General features: G+C 45.5%; 1 protein-coding gene across 1 annotated transcript; it reads right to left on the bottom strand.

The window, feature by feature from the left end:
• Window positions 1-5,271: 5,271 nt before the first annotated feature.
• LOC110314758 lies at window positions 5,272-6,775 on the bottom strand. The gene is made up of 2 exons (XM_021188986.1): window positions 6,538-6,775; window positions 5,272-6,009 (listed from the first exon to the last, which is right to left on the bottom strand). The coding sequence occupies exon 2, from the start codon at window positions 5,979-5,981 to the stop codon at window positions 5,469-5,471; it is 513 nt and encodes a 170-aa protein (XP_021044645.1). The 5' UTR covers window positions 5,982-6,009; window positions 6,538-6,775; the 3' UTR covers window positions 5,272-5,468.
• Between the last annotated feature and the right edge of the window lie 6,484 nt (window positions 6,776-13,259).

The raw sequence follows: 13,259 nt of genomic DNA on the forward strand, positions 1-13,259 counted from the left end.
TGCTCTCTGAACTTCATTTTTCAGGAAGTCTAAGTAGGAATTAAAAAAAAGCATCATAGACAAATACTGAACATGTTTTCTTTTGAGTTTTCAACATATTCTTTAACTCACATCACCTCAACCTTTCAACAGGGATGGGAAGACTCAAGTAATATATCTTGAATTCACTGAGAGAATGACAGACTTCCAAAATTTCTTCTGAAAAGAGCAGACCTGGGAGAAGAGTTCTTCAAGACTTCATCAACAATAGAAAATCCCAGACATTCTTGCAGAACTTCTGTTTCTGTTCAAAAATAACTTTAAAAAATTGGTATATTTGAATGTAGATAATCTTGAAATTCATAGTTCAGCACTTTCTCTACAAACCAAGGTGGGAATCAGAAGGAGACTCTGGTGATCATGGACCTGTCTCACAGCACCAAGTACAGCATCCCTTTCCCTTCCCAACTCAGGAGTACAGGAAGGGCTTTCCCACTCAGCAGGAGATGTCTGCAATAAGAGTTCTTGTGGAAATCCATCCATCAAGAACACAGAGTGAATTGGGAAAGTGGGTTTACCCAATGGGCAGGACGTTTATGGGCAAGTGGATGGACGTTCAGGGAAACAAGCTGCTGCCCCTTTGAATGATGCTCTGGTCCCTACCATTTGATTTTGTTCTGAAAAGGTGTTTAGAGAAAATCAGCCAGGACAACCAAGGATACACAGAAAACAAAACAAAACAAAACAAAAACTAACTCCAGTACTCCTCAAACTATTCCACAAAATAAAAAGAGATGGAACACTGCCAAATTCATTCTATGAAGGCAGGAATCACCAAAATACATAAAGTGCACAAAGTCTCAACAAAGAAAGAAGAGGTCAGATTTCTTTTATGAATATTGTTACAAAAATACTTTAAAAATTCTCACAAATGGAATTCAGGAACACATCAATGAAATCCAAATTCATTCCTCCTCCTCCTCCTCCTCCTCCTCCTTCTTCTTCTTTTTCTTCTTCTTTTGGTTTTTTGAGACAGGGTTTCTCTGTATAGCCCTGGCTGTCCTGGAGCTCACTTTGTAGACCAGGCTGGCCTCGAACTCAGAAATCCGCCTACCTCTGCCTCCCGAGTGCTGGGATCAAAGGTGTGCGCCAACAGGCCCCGCTCAAATTCGTTCTTCTTAAAGAACAATAATTCTTGCCCCTCTGATCCCCACACCCTCTTCATTTAGTCTTTTAACACGGGGTCCCTTTTCTGGTTATAGCAATGAACTTTTAAAAACAGGGCTGCAAGTGACTTCAATGTTTATGTATCTCTGGGGTGTGTTGATTTTCTAAACTACAAGAATACTGGGCATACAAATGGTTGTCAGCCATTCACAGAGGTTTAACACGATGAGAGGAAAAATAAAGCTCAAACAATAATAGAACCAAACCAAACCAGATCACTACATAAAAACCAGATGAGGCATTGTGTGAGTTATAACACTAAAAACCATACATGTTCATAGAGACCAGCTACAGTATCATGCCATGCATATAGTTAAAACTGTAAAGGCACATGGAAAGGGCCTACAGTGTTCTGAGGGGAGTCCCAGAGAGGATCCTGTAGTGCTACAGTAGGAGAAGCCAGAGGCCTCAAACCGGACCAATGACCCATTGCAATGAACATTTTCAGGTAAAGCTGTCTGGGCATAGAGTATATTGTTTGACACAACATGACAAACCTCAGCTGTCAACAGAGACATGTTCTTATTCATTTATTCATTTTTATATTTGGTTTCTTTTGCAGGGGGTGTTGCAAGGGCAGAGGGAGGGTATGGAGGGATGGAAGGAGAGTGGGATTGGGGTGTAAATATACAATTCACAAAGAATCAATAGTAAGTTTTAAACCATTAAGGAGATTATACTTGTTAATATCTATAAATAAAAGTATGTATGGAATAGCAATTAGAGAACAAATTGTCTACGAATTTGAAGGAGATTGGGAGCGCTTGGAAAGAGGAATGAGAAGAAAAATGTTCTTACTAAACCATAATTTCAACGTTTTACACAACTATATAAACATTACCAGATATTGGCTACCTACCAAGGTCCAACATTGAAACCATACTGCATAAAAAACTATACAGACAAATAAAAATCTGACACAGAGCTTTGCAAATGAAGTCATCCATCCAAACTGGAAGCAGTTGCTCCTGGTAAGTTCCACCATCAGATGGGCACAGGCTGAGGACTGGATAGAAAGGAGGCCAGAGACCAAGGTCTTCTGAGAAGCTGGGTAGCAGAGGAGGCTGGGCCTCCTGCACCCCAGGAACAGAATCCCAGGCCTGCTTCACTTGCATGGTCCATGAAGGAGAGGGACTCCATCCCTCTAGCAGCACTGGCCTCCCAAGGACTGCAGCCTGTGCAGCTGCCTCCAGCAGGCTCCAGGCCTGCAGTTATTTAGTATTGGAGGAGGGTGAGGTCCAATGAATTAGAAAATTTTTCTAGCTGAAAAGTCCTTTCCTGGATGGACCTCTGAATGAAATCGGTTAACAAACAAAATCGGACAAATATTCGAAGTCTGTGCCTAGTTAGAGCCTTGTTCTGGTGACAAAACGAAAGCACCGAGGAACAAAATCCAGTGAGCGGTTTGAAATCATGGTAGGATTTTGTTCATAGTCTGCTGAACACAGACGTGAACTTGCCTAGGCAGACAAGTCTCCATAGACTGAGAACTGATACCTTGAGACTCACAGCAGCTGGTCTCTAAGTATCCAGAATCAGTGTTGGGAGAAGAGCATGCCTGACGGACACTCCTGCTGTGAAGACGTTGCTACCTGCAGGTCAGAAGCATCACCGTGTATCTGTGAAACTGGATCTTGTTGGAATTCCATCACTGGCCCCTGCTCCCAGCTGTGGCTCCCACCATTGTGGACAAGTGTGGGCAGAGTAATCACAGACTTGCCCAGGATCACAAGTCTTGCCTAAAATAAGGGTTGTGCTAGTGAGAAGCCATATCCAGGGGTGGTCCTGCGTTTTTGTTTTTGTTTTTTGTTTTTTGTTTTTTGTTTTTTTGTTTTTGTTTTTTTTGTTTTTTTGTTTTTTTTTTTTTGCTCCTATATGCCTGAGGCAACATGAAGAAGGAAAAAGCAAGTGAGACTGAATGGCAGTGGAGCCCTGGGCCGAGAATGAAAATCCTAGGCTCCCAGAAATGAGAGCATCTGTGATGGAGATTCCTGTTTTCAGGGAATTTGTAGTCTTTCAGGGGGTCAGTGACACACGTACATGTCCCAGGTTTAAAACGGGCATTTACCTATAGAAGACAGCACAAAATGTATGATTAGAAACATCGAGACCAGATGTTTCCAGAGAACAGGAAACAATCCAGAACCTCAGCTTCTGCATCACAGCTCCTGCAGACCCACACTTGCCAGCCCTGAGTACAAATTGTTACAAGTCTGAGACATATTGTTTCTGTGGAGAGTCAAACCACTGCTCTGAGGATGACTGGATTGCCGATTGGGATCTATACTCCTTTTGTGTATTTGAGAGCTTGGACTACCTGAGATTCTACCACAGATTGAATTGTGCCATGAAGAAGGGCACAGAGGTGTTCCAGAGTGAGAGTCAGAGGGAGTCACACGTGTCCCCGGGAGATGTGGAAAATGACAAAGACAAAGATACAGAGGAGCTAGACCATCCCTCACCAAGCTTGCTCAGGGACAAAGGGCTGGTTCTTTCGACCTGTGATGGTGGAGACTGCCCTGACCAGGACCCTGCTTCTGACAGTCCGAGGTGCCTAGGTTACTGGGCATGGCTTCAAAGGGCTTTGAGCCAGAAGAAAAACCCACCCAGAACTCTGTTTGAGGCAGTGTTCAAAACCTGGAAGTTTGTGTTTTTCTTAAAATGGCCCAAGGGAAAAGATGAAGGGCGGACTGGACACAGATTGAAACTCTATTGTTTCCTACTGTCCATTACAGGACCAACTGATGGTTTGTTTTAAAGGATGTCCTTAGGGGACCTTAGACATCCTGGTTCTCATGTGTCATGAAGAGAAAGGGATGGTACTTGAGTGTTCTCCTCACACTGACAGATGTGTGAACACTGTCTAGCCTGGTAAATGACTTAGTTCACAGCTTAGGTCTTCCTGGGGGGAAAGAAGATGACTTAAAATTCCTGGGAATACTGAAAAGGTAAAACAGCCACCAAAGTCCAAGATAGTACTAAAACACTATCTTGGCATCACACAGGATGCTGGCCGTGCTTGAGCACTAGTACCCATATCCTCAGCATGGTATAGAGAGCACAGTTGGCACTGGAGGGAAAGGGTGGGCTGCAGAGTGAGAGCTACTAACTTTCAGGGCCTTGCACAGCTGAAACCCCAGGATACATATCACCACCGACCCTCTCAATTCCTGAGCATTTTTTTTTTTTTACATAGATGCTTCCATTTATTCTCCACAAATGCAGCAAGGCCTGTCATTCAGAACCATCCATTGCTCAGTCCTACCTCTCTCCTCCCTTCCCTTCTTCCCTCTCCCCCTCCATTCCTCTCTTCAATTATTTGTTCCTCTCACTATATAGCCCCATCTGTCCCAGAATTCTCAGTGTAAACCAGGCTGGTCTGGAACTCACAGAGATCCACCTGACTGAGTAAATATGCCTGCCTCAGATACCTTTCCTATGGAGAGGCTAGAGTTTCTGAAAGACCAATGGGTGAACTGAGGCTTATAAATGTGAAGCTCTTCCAAGCCTGGAAGCACATAAAAGACACCCTCTCAAGGCCAGGTGGCTGGGTATTCTGTGTCAGGGCCAGCACTGACCTGACCTTAATCAGTCCTATTTCTGCAACTGAATTCACTTGTGATGCAGAAATTTGCTCTAGAAGTGGCTAAAAATAGAAAGATTCTCCTGTGCAGAAGTGATGGCACAGGCCTCTAATCCTCATAATGGAGTAGCAAAGCAAAGTCAATCTGAGGTCAGGACTAGCCTCATCTACACAGAAGGAAGGAGTAAAGTGGAAGTTGCAGGTGTCCCGTAAAGTCATTTGGAGGGAAGCATCTGGGTGGATCAGTCATCATCCATGCTGATTCAGCAGAAGGGTTTCCCAACGTGCTCAAGGTTCCTCCCTGTGTGCTGGATATCTTATGGCCCAGCACACAGGAAAACTAGAATGTCTAAGGTCCCCCGAGGACTTCCTTTAAAAAGAACCACCAGTTAATCCTGTAACCAAAGGAGTATCCTCATCTGTGTCCACTCCACCCTGTATTTTTTTTTCCATTGGGCCACTTTAAAAAGAACACAAAATTTCAGCTTTTTAACAATTTTATTAAGAAAGCTGGAAACAAAGAAAGAAAGGAACAACCAAACACCAGATGACTGCAAAGACACAACTGCCTCATGTGTGCCTTTGCTGTAACCGCAGGAGCTGACAGAAGATCCCCTAATTGCAAGTCTTAGCAGGCATCAGGGTTCCTGGGGTCCAAACACAGTTCTGGGTGCCTTTCTTACTTCTTCTTCTGGCCAAAAGCCCTGTGAAGCCATGCCCAGCAGCCTAGGTGCCTGGCACTGTCAGAAGCAGGATCCTGGTCAGGGCAGTCTCCACCATCACAGGTTGCAAGATCCAGCCCTTTCTTCCTAAGCAAGCTCGGCGAGGGTTGGTCTGACTCCACTCTATCTTTGTATTTGTCGCTTTCCACATCTCCTGAGGGCACTTGTGGCTTTCTCTGACTCTCACTCTGGAAGACTTCTGTGTCTTTCTTCATGGCAGAATTCAATCTTCGGTAGGATCTCAGGTAGTCCACACTCTCAAATACACAAAAGGAGTATAGATCCAAATCGGCAATCCAGCCATCTTCAGAAGAGCTTTGCTCTTTGTCTAAACAAAATGTCTCAGACTTGGAACACCTTTTATTCTGGGCTGGCAAGACCTGTGCACTGGGCAGTGCATGTTCTTCAGCATCTGATGTATCCTTGACAAAACCAGGAAAGGACTGCATCATCTTCTTGGCTTTATCCATGGATTGCTGAGGGTAAGTCCTCCACCTTCTGATTCAGAGAAGAATCCAGTTAATTAATTATAATCTATACACATTGGCCCCTCCCAACCATTACACTGTGGAAAGCTGGGTTTTAAACCCACAAATCCTAGCATCTATTTGCATTGCCTAAGGAGGTAAGATTCTGCCGAGTCTGGTGGTAAAATCCTTTCCTCCCAGAACCTAAGGGAGAGAGCAGAGCAGACACAGAAGCAGAGGCAGGTGGATCTCTGACCTCAAGGCCAGCCTGCTCGTCAGGCCTAGTTTGAGGACAGCTAGTGCTACACAGGAAAACCTAGCCTCAAAATTCAAAACAAGCAAACAAACAAAAAAGTGAAGCTTCTCAAAGGAAGATGCTATCAGTCTGGATGCAACTGACTACAGTTACACATTATAGGCGACTGACTAGGCAGGCAATGGGGAAAGTGCTAATGGGCCAACAAATCTACTTGTGGTGCCTGGTTTAGGGAGTAAAATATTAAATATAAGGATCCCTCACTCTCTCTTTCCTGAAAGGGGATTTATTAGAGTGACTTACAGGCTGCAGGTGAGCTTATTCCACAACAGCTGGATAGGAAGCAAAGTCCAAGAATCCAGAAGTTCTCAGTTCCTGAGGCTGGAGTTCTCAGCTGGTCTTCAGTAGAAGATGGAATCACACACAAGGAGGCTCTAGTGCCAGGGAAGCAATAGACTTGCTAGCTAGGAGAGAGCAAGCAGGCAAAGTGAAAACTTTCTGCCTCTGTGTTCTTATATAGGCCTCCAGCTGAAGGTGTGGCCTGAATTAAAGGTGTGTGTTCCAGCTTCAATGTCTGGATTAAAGGTCAGTGTCTTATGCTAGGTGTGGTGGCTCACGCCTTTAATCCAAGCACTATGGAATTGAATCAAGGAAGTGGATCTCTGTGAGTAATGTGGTTTACAAAGTGAGTTCCAGGACAGCCAGGGGTATTATACACAAACCCAGGCTTATAACAACAATCACAGTAACAAAGAAATGTGTTGTACTTGCTTTAGATTCTGATTAGAGGCCTGTGTCTTTCAAGCTCAAAAAGATGTGCATTAAAAGCAAATCCTCCCATCTAAACCATAGGGATTACTTTCTACTAATTAAGGAAAAGTTACTTACAGATGTATCCTCCAATTTTGTATTTTGCTTAATTGGAGATATAATCAAGTTGATAACAAAGAATAGTCACCACAGATAGTCTTTCTCAGTGTAAATCTGACTGTTGTAAAATTCCCTTTGAAGACCAAGCTGACTACCAAGTCAAAGATGTCCCTGCCTCTGCCTCCCTTGTGCTGAGATTAAAGGCTTGAGTCACCAGGTCCTGCTTGGAAATGCTGTTAATTGTCCATTGGTCAGTTGGAGTCCAGAGCAGGTGCTAATGCTGTATTCCCAGCAGAGAAGTGGTTATGGGAAACAGCCAAGTGTAGAGATGAAGCTTCAGGCAAGGGAATCTCCTCTCCACCCCCCACTCCCCCAGCCCCCTTTTCTATGCATGTGTTTGTGATGAATGCAGGTAACATTTCCATCCTCTAGTCTCTGTGTCTGGACAGAAGGCAGGCAGGGATCTGCTGGGGTCGCTGGGCTCCAGGCTGCCCTGGACTGGAGTCATATTTGCAGGGAAGCCGACAGCAAGACTGGAAAGCAGTTTTTTAAGGGACTGACAAAATAATTTGGTATCAAAGTTAAATGGGGTTTATTTTGAAACTCATAGTTCAGCATTCTTTCAATATCAGCCTTGATTGGTTTCTGGGCATTGTAATATTTGTAATTTTAAACAAGTAGAATTCTCTTCAGTTCAGTTCCCCTGGAGCTGGACTACATGAGAAGCACATATGGACTATTTTTCCTTGTGTTCACTCCTCTCCCTATGTATTTGAATTCTTGGACTTCCTGAGATACCCCTACAGATTGAATCGTAACATGAGAAAAGAGAATTAAATGAGAGACCTTCAAAGTCAGGGATGTCAAGGACAGAAAGCCATGGCTCAAGATCTGCTCATGGCAGTACTGGAGGAGGCCAAGAGCCACTGGTGCAGAATCACAAGACAGTTTCTTCACACACAAGACCAAAAAGCCAGCTCTACTCCTGTAGGCCCAGGCACAGAAGAACATCAGCAGTGTGTATCCTGGGATGGCTTACATGAACTTTCTGCACTCAATCCTAGGGTGATACTCATTATCCAGAAAGAGGAGGGGGGCAGTAAGCAAAGGACCCTGAAACCTGGTGTTTATCCACAACACAGACAAAGAAGTGAAAAAGGCAAAAGTTGATTTTTCTGGAGTTCATCAAAAGACCCTCACTCACAAAGTACACAGAGATTGCCATTGCTGCAAACCACGTGAGGATTTTTATTGATCCTCTCAGCACGCAGGCCAGATGAGAGACCCAGAACAAAGAAAGAACACACTTCTTATACCTTGTAAGGGGAAGATTTGAGCAACAGAGTTCTCACTGGGGTAGCAAGGATCCCTTTCAGGCATTGGTTGGTTTGCATAGTGACTACTTCTGACTTAGTGACTCACTTTGCTTGCCCCATGATGGGTTATTATGATTTGGTCAGCAAAGCAGTAGCTCATTCTGAACTTATGGGTCAGCTATTAAATCACAGCTATTAAGTCAAGGCTATCAACGTCAGGGGGATTCTAGCGACAAGGTCAGGGTGGTTTGTGGTCTTTCTCAGAATTCAGTGTTGGGCGGGGTAGGGGGATTTCTCTGGATGCTGCTATTTTTGTTATGGTTATTTCTCTGAGAACAGCTAATATAATTTTGGCAGCTACAGGCTCAGTCATTTTGACCGCTAAAACTATGTTTTGACATTTGTTTAGTCAGCCAGCTTCCTTATCTGGCTCTGCACTTGGCCTGCTAGTACAGTTTGGAAAATCCTGTTAGAAGGGGGAAGGTACTGGGTGGTCTTGAATTCATTTTGGATATTACACTTTTAGACTATTGTAAAACAGCAACAACACACCAAAGAGGTGAAGGGCAAGAAGAGAATCGTAGTGCCAGGGAAATGTTAGTTATCTCCAAAAATAACAGACAGGCTCCAATATTATGTAACAAATAGTAGGTTCTTTATTTCATTTGAGTTAGCTTGGTCCCCTCCAAGGAACCGCTGTCATGCAGGACGGTTTTGATTGTTTCAGGGCAATGCAGGAGTCAGAGCCAAGGAAGCAGTGCTGGAAAGAAGCCAAAATCTCCAGGGCAGATCCACAGTTGTTCTTCTTAGATGCAGGCCAGCGACTTCACAACAGGGGGCGCTGCGGGGCTGGCGCTCCAGCTGGTGGCAACCTCAGTGCTCACACTCTGGACCCCCTTCTCTAGTAGCTGTGACTTGTCCCCCAGGCCAAGTTCTACTGGGCTGTCTGCAGTCCGGAGGTGAAAACCCCGAAAGTGATTTCAAAAGTCGTAAGTGATTTTGTTCTCCGTACAATCTCTGTGCTGACAGGATTGGCCTGTGCCAGGCAGATGAAGGTGGGAATTCCGTGAGGACTCCAGGTCAGGAAGGTGTGTGCCTAAACACTGACCAAAATGCCTGGCGTCTGTGTGTGAGGATGTAGGAGATGCTTATGCAGGATCCCCGGGTTCAGTTTGTTTTCTGGTCCTTTCGGCCTTCCAACGTTTCGAAAATTAGATTTCATATGATCTAATGTCGGGAAATGGCCTTCTCAGCCCTGCAAGTGTGCCAAGACTTGTGAAACAACCCTTGCCTTCCAGAAGACCACAAACTGAGTGCAAACACAAATCTCCATCGCAGCTACTTTCCTTTCTGTTCGCCTAAGGTTTTTTGGGATGGTGTGGACCTGGGCTCCGAGGCCTTTCAGTCTCAGCTTTCTTTCCACCTCACTGCTGTTTCTCTGGTTGCATCATGTCTATGGCCCAAGAGTACACTTGTCTAACAGGGAAAAGACTGAACGACCCCAGTTGACTCACTCGCACACCCCAAGTTTTAAGCGAGTCGTGCGACCCTGGGCAAGTCCATAGTTGGTCCACACTTGCAGGGGCCACAGCTGGAGTGGGGACCCATGGAGGAGCCAGAAGCCCCAAAGCTTCCTAGATCCCCAGCTCTGCCTCTGAGCTCCAGGCTGGCCACTTATTTACAGCAGGGGTCGCTGTGGGGCTGCTCTTCCCTCAGAGAGGAATGCCAATCATGGTAAACTGCGTCTTGGATCCTCAGGGAGCAAATAACTGCGACTTTCCCACAGAGCCAAATTCTTGGCTGTCAGCATGCTCTCTCTGGCTGAAATCCGATGGTCATTTAAAACCGCGTGTGTGATTTTGTTTCTTGGTGCTTTCGTTTCGTCAACGAAACGAAATTCTGCCTGACAGGATGCTGTGGGATTCCCCTGAACCCTTGGTGTGCTCCTAAATGCTGACAGGAAGCCTGATGCCCAGGTGTGAGTCTGCAGGAGACCAGGTGCAGACCCTGAGGTTTCTGATCATCTTGTGTCCTCTCAGCTCTTTCTAAACGCTGACAATTCGTCCAATTTCTTTTCATTACTGAATGCATGGTGAAGCTGTCCTTTGTAAAGGTTCGCTTTCTGCCCTACAAGTGTAACAAGGCATCCACTCCACCCTACTGCTGCCCACCTCTGGAGGTCCTCAAAATTGCTGTCTGCCGGAATCTAGGTTGAAGCTGCGTTCCTTTTGTTGTGATGAGGCTTTTCCAGGACAACACTGCAAGGATGCTAAAGCTCTGCTCTCTGAGCTGTCTTTCTCCTTTGTGCCTTCCTCTCTGCAGTCACTCCATGGCAATGGCACTGGTGTTCACTTGTCCAGTGCGTAAGACTTCAAAAGACACTAACTGACGGCTTCTCAATCGCACACCCAGGGCTTGGGGCCAGCTTTGTAATCCTGGACAAGTCCATCGTTAGAAGCCTGCTTGCTTGTCCACACTGGTGGATCCTAGAAATAAATGAGTCTGGACAGAAAGATAAAGAGTTCTTAGCTCCAAGCTGCAAACCTGCGACTTTTTCATAGTAGAGGGTGCTCAGGTGCCAGCAGTGCGCTTTGGGCCAATTTCAGATGTCCAGAGTCCTTGCTAACCATCCCTGTTAGAGAGTGCTTGCTACTTGCTGCCAAGCAAAATTCAGCTCTGATGTCAATAAGCCCGGGCTGATTTTGTTTCTCAGTGCTTTCGTTTTGCTGACAGGATGAGACTCTGCCAGCCAGGCTGCCGTTCAGTTCTGTCAGAACCCATGATCCAGATGTCTGTGTCTCAGTTATGAACTTCAATGCATGGTTCCTGAAGCTAAAAGCATGCCAATATGGCTGACATCTCTCTACACACACTTTTTAAGAAGGCCTCCAGGTTATTTCCCTGGCGAGCACTCAGTCTAGCAATAAGAAGCCAAAGATGGGGCCTGATGGCTTCTCATTGGAGTTTTACCCCAGTCTTGTGGTCCTGGCTAAGTCCAAGGTTACTGCACCCTCAGACTTTTCCATATCAATAGGGGAGCGACTTCTGCAGCAGTGGGCACTGGGACTCCAGGAATGTGCCTCTCCCAGATTACCAATGTCCAGAACCTGAGCTTTGTATTGTCTGATCCTGGGTCCCCTGTGGCTGTGACTTGTCAGACAAGTCAAGTCCCCTATGCTATCAGCAGGCAGAGGCTGAATCCCACCTTGATTGTTAACAGCATAGTAGATTTTGTGTCCAGGTGCTTTCATTTGTAGATGGACCCAGACTTTGCCAGGGAGGCTGCAGGGGGATCCATTGCAAACCCAGGGTCCAGAAGGGGAGGAGGAAACCCTGGATGAGACCCCTGGCGCCTAGGATCCAGTGTGCAGGAAATGTGATCCAGGCCCAATTTCATTTTGTTTACGGGTCCTCTCTGCTCGCCATAGGTTCTAAATACTGGAAAACCGTCCGATTTCTAAGGTTTGTGGATTGCATGCCCAGCACCTTAGGCAAAAGCAAGTTTCAGTCTGGCAAGTTACCCAAGGCATCTGACGCAGGCCCCCTTGTAAGACTAAAACAAAAATCTGATCTGTTCCATAGAAAAGTAATCTTTGGGATGAAGAGTCAGTCATTTACAAAACAACAACAAAAAACTCTACTCTATATTAAAGCANTGGAACACTACACTGGAAACACNGCCTGTAAAAGAAACCAAGTATAAAAATGAATAAAGAAATAAAAAATATCTCTCTGTTACAGTTGAGGTGTGTCATGGTGTGTCACCCAACACATGCTTTTGCTCAAACAGCTTTACCTGAAAATGTTCATTGCCACNGATCATTGGTCTAATTTGAATCCTCTGGCTTCTCCTACTGTAGCACTAAAGAATCCTCTCTGGGACTCCCCTCAGAACACTGCAGCCCCTTTCTATGTGCCTTTACAGTGTTAACTATATGCCTGGCATGACACTCTAGCAGGTCTCTATGCACACTTTAATGTTTTTAATGTTATAACTCAAATAATGCTGCATGTGACGTCTATTTATTGACCTGGTTTGATTTGGTGCTATTGTTGGGTTTAGCTTTATTTCACCTGTCTGNGTGTTAAGCATCTAAGAATGGCTGACTTCCATTTGTATGAAATGGATACACATTCGGTGTTCTTGGAGCCCAGAGNATCAACACACCCCAGATACATAAGATACAGACTTCTGAAAAAGAACTTGGCACTGAGATCTGGAAGCAGAGTGGCCATGAGAAGCTTAGCCCCAGTCAAAGAGGTTCCTCCTGCCTTTAATCCTAGGAGATTGAGGCTATCAGACCTAAATCCAAGGTCAGCCTGGGACAAAGCAAGTTCCACATCAAGGCCTGGTGGTACACACCTTTAATCTGAGCCACACCTTCTTCTGGAGACAGTGGAAGAAGGAGGACTCACGCTTTGCCTGCTTGCCATTACTTGTCAGCACATCTGTTGGAGCTACCTCTTCAGGGTTGCAGCTTACACAGAAGACCAGCTGAGACTACTGGACTGTTGGACTTCCCGTTCATAGATGCCCCTTAGNTGGCAGACTCTGCTGCTTGGTTGGGAAGCAGGAGCTGTGTCTTCGGTTGCATCACCCTTGGAAGAACTGCCTTGAAGGATGGACCAACAAGACACCGCCATGACTCAAGACTTGACCCAAGAACAGGCATGTGCGTTGGCCATGGATAGTTTTGAGGCCCTGAGCCATCACNCCTGCCAGCACCCCTGGTGCTGTGAACCTAGGAACTCCAGCATAGCCACACAGCTGGATGGAGCTGCATTTGGAGATGAGAGGGGACAGAAACGCTGTAGAGAGCCATATGATGAAGAGCCAAT

The sequence above is a fragment of the Mus pahari genome, unplaced genomic scaffold, assembly GCF_900095145.1.
Source record: "Mus pahari unplaced genomic scaffold, PAHARI_EIJ_v1.1 scaffold_11996_1, whole genome shotgun sequence".
Classification (NCBI taxonomy): domain Eukaryota; kingdom Metazoa; phylum Chordata; class Mammalia; order Rodentia; family Muridae; genus Mus; species Mus pahari.

Coding starts and splice junctions, on each gene's coding strand:
- LOC110314758 (XM_021188986.1), bottom strand. CDS start 5,981: ATGGATAAAGCCAAGAAGATGATGCAGTCCTTTCCTGGTTTTGTCAAG.